The 12710-nt window shown below is 31.0% G+C and overlaps 1 protein-coding gene across 1 annotated transcript; it reads right to left on the bottom strand.

Moving 5' to 3' along the window:
* Positions 1 to 3571: 3571 nt before the first annotated feature.
* LOC135193552 (uncharacterized) lies at positions 3572 to 5028 on the bottom strand. Its single transcript, XM_064216504.1, has 2 exons — positions 4991 to 5028; positions 3572 to 4915 (listed from the first exon to the last, which is right to left on the bottom strand). Exons 1-2 carry the CDS (start codon positions 5004 to 5006, stop codon positions 3990 to 3992), a joined length of 942 nt encoding a protein of 313 aa, XP_064072574.1. The 5' UTR covers positions 5007 to 5028; the 3' UTR covers positions 3572 to 3989.
* Between the last annotated feature and the right edge of the window lie 7682 nt (positions 5029 to 12710).

The following is a 12710-nucleotide window of genomic DNA, read 5'->3' as shown; positions in this document are numbered from 1 at the left end:
TATGATTATTTTCTGACAACTGAAATTTTAAGTTAGCGTTCTTAATTATGTATATTTTAACAATTAAGTACATTTTTAATTTGAGTGTTTCAATTTAAATCAATCGTACTTACATTTTATATTACGCTTAAAAAATAAAATATGGAATTTTAGCGTTCCAAAATACATTAGTATTTCGTGGAAAGAACGCATAAATTATTCAAACTGGAAACAACAGAAAAAAGAGGACGCACTCGCAACACGTTCCAAGTGAATCTCAGATGATAAAGTTGCTTGAGAAATTGCCGACATACAAAATTGTGTAGGAAAGTTTGCAATAGCTTTCGAAATAAGTAGCTCGTGTTAATATTTTACTCTTTGTGATTCCGCTTCGAAACTGTGTGTGTGACGGCTATGTCGAACTCCTTGTACAAGTTAATTTCTATCTCATGCACGATTCTTAAACTTTAGAGTGGTATACTCGTTGTGTCGCTAGGTGTGAATAAAAATTACTCGTCGATATATTTCTAGATAAAAATATACCAAATTATTTTTAACATATTAATATGTAACTATTTATTAATATTAATGTGTAACTATTTATTATTTTATCGATATCGATTAATATATTAATTTATCGATTTCAAAAACAAAAATAAACAAGAACTTGCGATACAAATATTATACTTAAAATAAACTTTTTGTTAATATTTAAACTATATAATATTGATAACAATTGATCTTTTATATGAAGCATAAGGTATTTGACAATTATTATTTTGTCCTATATTATTTTGAATCTGATATTCAAAGTTACCACTAAACCATTCATAACGAAGTCATATTGTCAATTTTTAAAAACTGCATATTTTCGTCTACTCTACTAACGCACAGAATTTTCTTGTATTGTTGATTTCTGACATAAATTGCAAAAGCGTAGTTACAATAATTCTATTCGCTTTGTATTTCGAACAATCCTTTTACGATACTAAAGTAAGCGAATGTAATGAAAATGCAAAATAATTCATTTGATTACCTTCTTATATTGAGATATTTTTTTCAATCTCATTTTTTGTAAAGAAAATTTAAATTCTTGTTTCGGTTAACTTCCAGGTTGATAAGCGTGATTGTAACCTGTTTAGTCTTTTGAATTCTTATTAAGTCGCTTGCATCTTGATACCGTATCTTCAGATAAACGGAAACAATTTGTTTTATCTCACTGATCAGATGCCGCTTGTTTAAGAATGTAAATAAGTTGCGATCGTTTTATATAAATAACGTATATATTTGATTAACTTTGCTAATTGAATAATAAGAAATGAACTATACATACAGTTTATAAATAATATGCCATATATTTAAAATAAGTAAATATTAGAGACTCGAATTATTTAAAGAAAACAATCTGTTGTGAAAATAAAAACGTTTGAAGATTCATGTTTAAAATTTTGATACAATTTCGCATAAAGAGATAACCACGATCAAAGGATTGCTTTCAAAGTGGTTTACCTGGCGAGTATATTTAAGTTTTCATGAAGTGAGGAAATGGAAAATAAATTGGATTTGTATGAGTATCTTAAAGCTACATGAAGAAATATTTACTTTGTTTCCCGCAAGGATTAGCGGGCCGCTATTATTCAAGCTCAATGGTCTAATAACTGAGCTTACGCGATCTCCAACTCACATATACATGTCTGCTTACTATTCACATATTTTATATTTTTAAATATTATATATATGAAAAGATATAATATATTTTTTCTGTCTTTTTTATTATTCTAATTATATTTCGAGATACTAAAATTGTAAATTAATTAAACAATATTGTTTCTAAACAGAATCTCTAAGAACCAAGTAAGAACCACTAAAAAACTCAGTACCTGGTAGTTACCAGATAGATCTGGTTAGTTTACCATGTTTCGAAAGGTATAAATTAATTTTCACACTAATTTTTAAATTCTTACGGTATCAGCAATACTCGTATATCTTTTATTAATTATTTCCAAAGCTATTTATAGCGTTGACTATTATCGTCAGATGTCGCCAACTGCTTATATTTATTCAAACAAAAAAAATCTTTAGGATTTTGTTTTATAAAAGAAGTAATTCTTTATTTCAGTTATAAAAAATAACCACAGAATTTAAACTACAAATGCGTTGGACGAACCGCAGTAAAGTGCTTGTTTAGTCGTATTTTAAATCGAAAATCACAAAGCATACCTGCAAATATACTAAGTACATATGCATAATACTTCGTCTAAGTGCATGTAGATATTTATTATGAAACTCATAAGTAAAACATCCAAATAAACCTCTTGAAGCATTTCGACGCGTAGGATAGGTCGTATTTAACGAGCAGACAGTTTCTGATACAAAGAGGGAAATACATTAACATAGCAACTTCAGCCAACGCGTTCCGATGAGAAGTTTGAAACATTTTCACCGAAACTTTTCTATATGCGAAACGCTATTGAAAGCCCCTCACGGAGATTAACACGTGCTGTGATAATACGCGTTTAAGGATTACTCACACGGCGAATATGAAGTTGAGAGTTGTCTTATTATAATGCATACGTACAAGAGAACTCAGACTGAAAAATACACCCCTTCCTAGACTCACTGGTGCTATTTTGTGACAATGTTGCAGATCAAAAGAGAATGCTTGTTTATAATATTGACTATCACTATTTTTAACTTAGGTTAATAAGATTTGCCTATTACTAGTATATTTATACATAAATCAAATATAAACATACTAAATAATAACAGCTCAATGTCAATAAAACAATTAACTGAAAAGTAAAATTATCTATTTTGTTATAGAGAACTATTTTAATTAAAAATATTATAAGAAATATAACGAAATACACAGGGAGGTAAGCAATGCCTATCCATAACTCAACACCAACTGGGAAATTATTTCATAAAGGATTAAAACAGATTGTCTAAATGCCAAGTCATTTCATTTTATCAGTATATTTTTAACAGACCTAATTTTCAGGTTTGTTAAAAATATACAATAAGATTCTATGAGCCACGCGATGATATTTTCAAATTTGGCTCGGATATGCCTACACCGATTTGGATATTTAAAATGCATTTATAATTGCGATGTAAAGATGTATGCCGATGTAAGTCCTACATTTATAATAAATAACGAAAAATGTTACAAAATTAGGCCGAATTGAATAAATAATAGAAAATGCATTAAAGATTTAAAAATAATTGCAGTGGATTTTTTTTATTCAGAGTCTAGGTAAAGGTGACTGGAATTATTTTAATATAAAAAGAGCTTGAACTATTTTTCAACCTTTTATACATATTCTGATTTATTTTTAAGTTTTTTAATTATTGAGTACGAGTACTTCACATACCTACACATACATACGTAAGTATACAAATACATGTTAGTCAATCATAATCGACTAAACATACTTGAACTAGAAATGATTAGTTCATTTGATACTTTTTAAATTGAACTTTAGCGATTTAAAAATATATGTTAAGTAGATACAATATATCGAATATATTTTATGATGTGGTGTATATTGTTAGTAGAAAAAATAATGCATTAAGATGTTGATAATATTATAAACCCAGTCTATGTTTAAATATAAACTCACATTTTATTCGAACACTATGCAGTATGCCTCAAGGGATTGACTGACAGAAAGCGGTTTTAACCAACCATAGCGAAATCGCAAACATGTCAATGAAGAGTTGAGTCATCCCAACAGCTAACTAGATCTTTGAGCACAGTTTGGACTTCGGTTTGATCATGTTTGTCAGGTGTTCACTAGTTAGAGTCTGAATTGTGGGTAGCTTCTTTGTGTTTCGGATTCACAACTTGCTAACTAGCTGGCGGTAACTACCACTTAAAAACGTAGCACTAAGGTTCAACTTAATTAATATTCATATAAATTTATAACCAATAAAATGGTATTTTTTTAAATAAAAAATAAAACTCTAAACTAAACTATGTGTAAAAAATTCTAGATGAAACTTGTTTTCTAAGGATCTCCGATGACATGATGTATATGCGATGTAAATGTCGATCCTTTTTGATAATTTGTTAAGAAACTTTTTTTTACCAACGCTGGTACATAATTTGTAAACTGTTTTCTGTAAACTGGCATTTGAAGTAAAATTTGTCTACTTGATGAAGCACCAACGTTTGGTAAAATACGGTAATTTGTTAATAAAGGTTTAGGATAAGCGGAACGTAATGCTGTACCATGTGTCAATAACGGCTGAGATACTCTTATTTTGTCTATTAAATTTTCCTTTTGATGTAATATTTTGATTTCTTGTATTTCTTTTAATAACTCTTCATAATTTTTATTTAAATTTATCATATCTAAGTTATCCACACTATTTTTACTTGAAATAAGTTCGGTTAGGTTATTGAGAATATTTTCAGAATCTTTAATGTTATTTTTATCTAAAGCTATTTCATCAATCACGTTTGGATATTTATAGCGTCCGACTTTTTTACCATATTCTGTAGTAATTTCTTCGTTTACAGGTGATGAATCTTTAAGCGTTGTATGTTCAGGTATATGTTCTAGGATGTATTCAAAAGACGGTATACTTTTTTTGTCAATATCTTTAGGATTCATAAAATGACCATAGACAGTATGATTTATGTTTTTATCATGAACAAATTCTTGAAACATATTTGTTTTTTTCATTACATCTTCAATGCGTTTGTCCGTAATATCTTCATATTTAACTTGCCAAATAACTTTTGGGTTTGCTTTTTCTTTAACGTAAATAATTTTCGAAGCATTACCCGGCTCTATTATTTCAAATGAAGTTTTGTTCTCACTTTTATTTTCAGTTTCTTTTATCAATTTATTTAACAACTGGCTGAGATGATTAGGTAAATTTACGTCATTTGATGCTATTATATGTGTTAAATAAAGAAATATAATACCTGTAATACAATATATTTAGTTAAGTAATAGTAATGCAGTCGAGATAATATATATTAGCACGGTAATATTCTTACAAATAACTAAATCCATAATACTGAGCGTCAAAGTTTTAGTGGCGACTAATGAAATTATACTGAATTTTACTTTATTGTTTTTGCTACTATTATGTTTTATCGATATTTTTAATTAAGTAATCTTGCATGGCTCCAATAATGCTGTCAATGTATAGGTGTTATCGTATTGATCGAATCGCATTAATTTTCAATGGGCCATTAAAATAAATCCAGTGAAGTCAGCAATATTAAAATGGTTATTAATTAGAAACTGCCTTATTGTGCGTATAGGAGCACGTTACCAGTGTTGAGTAACAAGATTATCTAATTCATATCAGCCCTTGATGTTTGTTCTTGACATATATAGGCATAACTAATTGCGATCTAAGCAATAAAAACTTTTAATTTTCGCATCAACATTTTACAAGTGATTGGAGACTGAAAAAAGCAATCTTGGTTATCGGTGCCTTGGTCGACGATGGCATCGGAGCGGCATCAAGTAAACACCCGCGTTCGTCCTGCATTTCAATCGACGCTATTTGTATTTTATTGGAGACGAGTCGACTCGAGGCCAAGCGCCACGGACCAAAGCTTTATGTTTTATTGAGTTCTTTTTATGAGGCTTACTCAATAATAGCTTGATATTAACTGAAACGGAACTGTTTAATTAGCTCTTTCATCAACTTATGTAGGTCAGTTTTTTTCCATGGTTGTGATATTTTTGATGCTTACGGACATACGAATAAATAATGAGGTATTGAAAATCATGTAAAGGTATATCGCCAAACAGGAGTAAAAAACGTGTTAATTATAAATAAAATAGACATAAATAAATAAATTCGCATCTCAAATTTGGTGTGTTAAAGCCTCTAACCTGCTCGCTCCTCTGTAATTAAGTAATGCCCTCCCGTGGACAAACATTCAACATATAGCTGATCTACATTAAAGTCATCATCGTTATCTTGTACAATTCTATTTACTTGTGATTGGTGCAGTGTGTTTATAATTTTTCAAGAAAAAATATAAATGGTACTTTTATGCCCCGACGTCAACTATCGTTGGGAATTCTTTAGCGGTGAGATTATTTTTCGTTACCATAGGGATTGTTGAGACACTAACTGCTGACATGTATAAATGTTTACTGATAAGCTAATAAAAAAAAGTCAGCTGACGAAACTCACCGCTGAGAACATATTTCTGAAAAACAAACTACAAACCTACGTCTAAAATTGAGATGAGTTAAATATTTAATAGTTATTAGCTTTATCTTCAAAATATGTATACAATAGACTAATTAATTATTTTTATTCGTATAAAGCAGAAAAAACCATATAAAAAAAGATTCGTTTAAGGTTAATAGTTTATCAGTCATTCTGGACCACATTAGGACCGGTCTTGTTGACACATGGCTATTTGTCCTCACGCAACTGCTGGAATAATTGAGGTGTACATTTTCACTTTGTTCCGTTTCCATTCGATTAAAATCGTTGTACCTCACCTGTATACAACCTATTCGGCGTTTACTAAACGATTTGAACAGTTCGACGGTTTGCGCATCCGAGCGCGCTTTTTTGCGTTGGCCATTGTGAAATAAATTCCTTCTTCTGAAAAAATATTTTTAAACACGCACCCAATATATAGATGAGATATATGAGTACGCTTGTGTATCCGATGCATAGATTTGCCATTTTATATTTAAAATCCATCATATTATTCATCTATAGTTGTAGTTGTAATCAAGTCGAGTGATAATAACGAGTTCCTACGAGTTATGTTATATGTCTATTACATTACTTCCTACAAACAGTAATTTTAAAACGAAAGATATATTAAAAATATATAACAAATCATGAAATAATATATGACTTTAAATAACGTAAGCCATTGTTATAGTTGAAATTATTTCAGAAAATAAGTTTATAACGTTTAGTTACAGGCCAGTTTGAATTATATTGGCTACTGGGTCTCGCAAGTCATCGGCGTACACTTTATGGGTATCTAATAAAATTTTTATCGTGTAACAGTAAAGAAGCAATCAGTCTGCTGGATATTGGCCTGCAGGGTCCGTAAACACGTGCATTTTTATGTACATTTGTATTAACCGCTTTTCACATTTGTGAACGGAACTACTTCCCTTGATTACTGATACGCTTGAATAAATTGAAAAATATTTTAAAAAATTAAAAAGAAACTAACAGAATATCAGAATTAACATTACACAGTACGTATTAAAATCGGAACTGCGTTTTAATTTACATTTGTATACATTATATTGAAACTTTTTAATTAATATATAAAAATAATAAGGCAAGCAAACTTCGAGTTGGATACGTATAGTAGATAATTAAAATATATATATATTTAAATGGACGTCTATTTCATTCCGAAACAGCTTTGGCTATGTGAGTCCTTGAGAGCTATGAAAACCATGAACGGTTATGCAAGCTGCGTAGATACGAGATCCCGGCAACGGCGAGGCTGTCACGCACGGAGCTCGCTCCGTTTGACAAGGATTTACCAACCTATACTAATATGTTTGTGCGTCTCGTTCACAAATATCAACATTCAATATCAGCCGTCTCGTTGCGCTGATACGCATTAAGCATAATAACAAATAAATTTAAATGAATTGCAAAATATAAGTATTTCAGTATTATTTATTAACCGATATATATATATTATAACTTAGTTTTTATGAAAAAATAAATTTAGATTAAAAAATTAAATGTTACCTTTAAAAAAACTAGGCGTTTGATGCGATACTGAATTCATAACAGAGCTAATCCAACTTTATACGAGTTCTAAAAACAGTAGGTAAAACAATGTCCCAACTTATAATAGTGTTCGATGCAATTGGCAGCTAATTTGCAGCACAACCAACGTTGCATTGTGACGATTTTTAAGATTTTTTTTGTTAGGAAATTACTTTCACGCGCTGTACGTATGCTTTAATTTTAACAAAGCTGAGAACCTGAATTCAAATTATATTACCAGTAGGTAGTGCTTTTATGCATTATAATATTGTTTCTTCAATACCTGTATAAAGAATTGAAAATATGTTTTATTTCGTTTGAACATAAAACGCATTAATAGCGTAAATTTGAAGAGGCAATAAAGAAAGTATATTAAGAGAACTCGTCGACGGCAGGGAAGGTGTACGGTTATTATATTATTCTCGTGAATTTTGCCAGCTCCCAATCCTTGGCCACGTCTGTCCGCAACGCAATAAAACCGTCTACTTATGTCATAATATTCATATATGATGAACTCAGGATATGACTACTCTAACTTAGTGAATCACTTCGCCGCTTTAATAAAACTTTATTAAGATCCAAATGAAATGAGTGAATGAAATCTATTTTTTTTTAAATACGCTTTTAAGCGTTTTGGTTAGCGTCGGGGGTGTATGCTCTTGGCGGAATGCCAGACTACCTACTAAAAATCAGTGGTACCATCTCCGTCATTATGGGACTTCACTGGGTTCTAAAAACGCTGTCAGGCCTGGCTAGGCTTCTTAAAATAGTGTTGGATGTTGCGGGGGATTTATTCCAGCGGTCGTCTTTGGTGTATCTGATATACCCACAGCACCATATGACCCCCGACAGTGGAATAACTAACAAGCATGGCATTTACCACACTGGGTAGCGAGAGGTCTTCCCTTACTGCCGCTAACAGGGCACGGAGCTGAGAAGTCGTACTTAAACACGATGGTCCATATTCTTAGCAGGTAGGCGATTCTTCTCACTTTGCCATCTGATGAAATAATCACCACATGTTCTAATACTTATTTTTAATATTAAATTTCTTAATTCGTAGCTTAATTAATACCTTTTATTTAAAATAATTATTTAATCAAATTGATGATAAGTGGCTGTTATCGCCAATCAACATCGTCACAGTAACAAATGAATATTTCTTGAATTTCTTCTTCACCGTCACTGCACCGCCAACGTTGGGAACTAAGAAGTTATGCCTTTTGTGCAATTGATTCACACTTAAAACCAGAACACAAACAAACAATAGTACCTATTAACTTGGCGGTAGTGTATACGATGACTAGATAGTGCCAACCAACACGGGCTTGCACCAAACCCGTCCACCAAGTAAAATCTATATTTCAATGTTTTGTTAATTAAACCACTAAGATTTCTCATTTCCCTGCATTCTCGTGGTCTTCTTGTTTTGGCAATGTCCAGCTAAACTACTGTGTTACCCATACTACTGTTTTACTGTTTCTAATTGAAGAGACTATTGCACCTCTGTTCAGTCTAGCAAAAAAAAATTAAAAAGGTTTAATAGTTATTTTTTTAAATTATCTATAGAAATATAATATAATTATACTGTCTGTATACTCATGTACAAAGAGAAAACATTTACATTTGTCTTTTAGGACTATGTCCTACCTTTTCTATTTTTTTCTGGCTACATTCCTAGTGTGCATTATAAATAGTTATCAAAGTTTTTTTAGAATGTTATTTAATACATAGGTATAATAAACTTTTTGATTTCAATACTTTATTGGGTATTTCCTTAATTTATCCCTAATGAAGTTCTAAATAAATACATAAAATTAGTCATTTATCCGTATTCACTGCTTATGAACATTATGCCAGTAGAGCGTTTAGAAATCTAGAAAACTATATGCGTTAAAAGAGTGTGTTTCGGAGTTCCAACTGAAGGATCGAGTTAAATTGTCGCGCTTTGAGTGCTGTTTTGACTTAATTATTTCGAAACAGAACATGAAAAAAATACTCATTGAAACAAAAAAAAATGATACCAGGCTATGAGTGGACATTTAAAGGAGATAAATTATTCACATAAAAACTAGATTGTTAAAACTAACAAATTCAAAAGGGTACGGGACGGCCGTTTTTGATGTTGAAATAGAATAAATTATAGACTATCTGATCCGCTAATTCAATAAAGATCACGAGTACACACTACTCCGATACATCGTTCGTGTTGTTTTTGCGATTGGAATTAATTTCATAAATAATTAATAAAGCACATTTGGATCGGTTGAGTGCTGGGCGCAGATGGAAATGCACTCGGCAAATTGACTGAAAACCGCAATCGGAAAAAGGCTAAATACCTGCTAATGATGGTTCGATTGAAGCTTTTAACTTTATTGAAATTAATAGAAAGAGCGCGACAACAGCGAAATAAATTGGCCCTATTATGTTATAGGTATCAATAAGTAAAAAGTGCAAGTAATGTCTTCATTTCGTATTTAAACATTTTAATAAAAAGGTAAATTTAAATTTTATTATACTCACCTTATAATTTATAAATTTATATAACTTCATATCGAATGTTTATTTAATATTATAAGCAAAAATATAATTAGGAAAAAAGAACTAGAGAAAATAGAAGAAAATATATATGATTCAGATGATTATCTGTATATTATAAGTATCAAAAAAATACCTACCTTATATAGGAGAAGGTGGTAATGTGGCCCCTGCAGATATATTGTGTTTTTATGATTTAGAAACGTGCCATATAGTATAATTTACGTGCAACGCGAGGCTCTTGTGACAGCTACCAAATAGTAACCAACAAATCTGTGAGATGGCGTAATGCTCATTTGTTATTTGGAGTCATTCGAAACATGCAACGGCAAACATTTATAATTGCGCTGCATTTTATTGATTTTTTTTTTCGGAGAAACTAAGTTTTACGTTAGGTTATTTGGACATAGTGTTTGTGAAACGTTTCCCTACTGGATTGGTAATTATGGCGGTAATTATGCAAAATCATTTTACAGTTATATGTGTTTTAGTTTGTTTATATTGTATTAATACTTGTAATTTGGCCCCCTCACATTGTTCCTATTATGGCCCCGGGGGCCATATAACATGTATGAGCTATATATAATTTGTGCATCAATTATTTTTAATCCGATTTCAGACGCCACGACTCAGTCTACTACTCCCATCTTCGAAGAAGAGGAAAACATGGGATCCTGATCAAAAGAAAATGGCAGTTGACGCTGTAGAACAAAGGTCATGGGCTACAAAAAGGCTGTAAAAATGTTTTCTGTGCCAAAGTCAACGTTGATTATTGAAGGACTCTGAAGAGTCTTTAGAGTCACTTGTGCAGAAATCTCTTGTTAGAAAGCCCTTACTTCCACCTGTCCTGGAAAAAAAGTTAGTAAAGTATATTTTGTTTATGGAAGCTATATACTTCGGACTTACTAGGATGGATGTTAGAAAAATGGCCTATCAGCTGACTCTTAATCATATCCAAATACAATTTAAACGTGGTGGAGTGGGCAGCGGGAGCAGTGCTAATCGACGACGCCAGAGAGTAAGTATATCCAGCCGTAGCTTTGAAAGTGACGCAGGAGTAGAAACTCACTCTAAATATGATAAGAACCGTTTCAATCCAAATGAAAATGTACATACGAGCTGCATATTTTGTGGAGCCAGATATTCTAACATGTTAAATTGAATTAAAGTCCAATACATTAAATTTGGCCCCCAGGGTATAACCCTCACATAGTGTTAAGTTGTTTTTTTCTTTGAGAATAAATGAAGTTATTGATAATTCTGTTATTATTTTATTAATCTACAGTTAGGCATCCATAAGGCAAAGAGTAAGGAACCATATGATGTATTTATTTTATTTATAAGTGTGGTGTTTTTTACGTGAGGCCTCAAAAACAAAGTAGGGGGCCACATTACCATCTTCTCCTATAATATGGTATATATTTTTTATGTGTGTCAATAAATTAAAATATATGGTACGCTTATTAAAAAAACTGATTCAAAAGCTATAAATCAAAATGAATTATCAACTCATCAAACAACTAATAGGTTTCGTTCGTTGACCAACTAATTTGAACTGTGACGAGATTAATCAACCTTCATTACGGCGATCCAGTTTCGCATTACGATTATATTTATCTAACTATATGAGAAAGTGGACATAGCCTGTGTTCCTACTAAACCTACCTAGAATAAATTAAATAATTTTCAGTATTTCTTGATTTTTTTTATAACTCTGCTATATTTTTTATATCCACCTTCTGTTGTTTCATATTATCAGAATCCAGGATCAGAAATCGGATAAATCTTTATAATACTCTTTTTATCTTTTTTTTGTCCTCTTCTAACTAGGTTTTCTTTTTCTGAATACTATTTAATATTAAATAATCAGTTCCGAATATCTTGATTGCGAAAATTTTGCATAGAATTCCATGTTTCGAAATTGGAACCCCTGGTCAATTTTTTTCATGAAAAATAATCTGTACTACTTATTTACGCAGAGCGAAAAATACCTAATACTTATCACGTATACCTACGAAGCTCATATTCTTATACATCTCTACATAATTATAATTATCACTTGTCAACATAGTGACAAATGAAATAGCAAAATATTTTAATCGAATAGTTAGTGGCGGCCGTAAAATTTGTTCAAATATACTAATTTAATAATAGCGAGAAGTACAATGTGATAAATCTGTACAGATATTGAAACAACCTGTACCAATTTGATTGTCAAAAAATGCTGAAACTATTCTGTGCAATATTCTTTGGTCGTTCAAATACTGTTAATTACAGCATAAATACGTATGATTAATTACGATTCTAATTACGAAGGAAGTTTGTAAGTGAAATTTATGATATTATAAATGATAGATCGTCAATCTTTCCCAGTGAATAGAAATAGATTTGAACTACTATTAGCGAGTCCAAATGAAAACAGATATTCGTTTTGTTTGCTGTAAAATGAA

Source organism: Vanessa tameamea, chromosome 12 (genome assembly GCF_037043105.1).
Source record: "Vanessa tameamea isolate UH-Manoa-2023 chromosome 12, ilVanTame1 primary haplotype, whole genome shotgun sequence".
In the NCBI taxonomy this organism is placed as follows: Eukaryota; Metazoa; Arthropoda; class Insecta; order Lepidoptera; family Nymphalidae; genus Vanessa; species Vanessa tameamea.
This window is presented reverse-complemented; position numbering and strand designations above follow the sequence as displayed.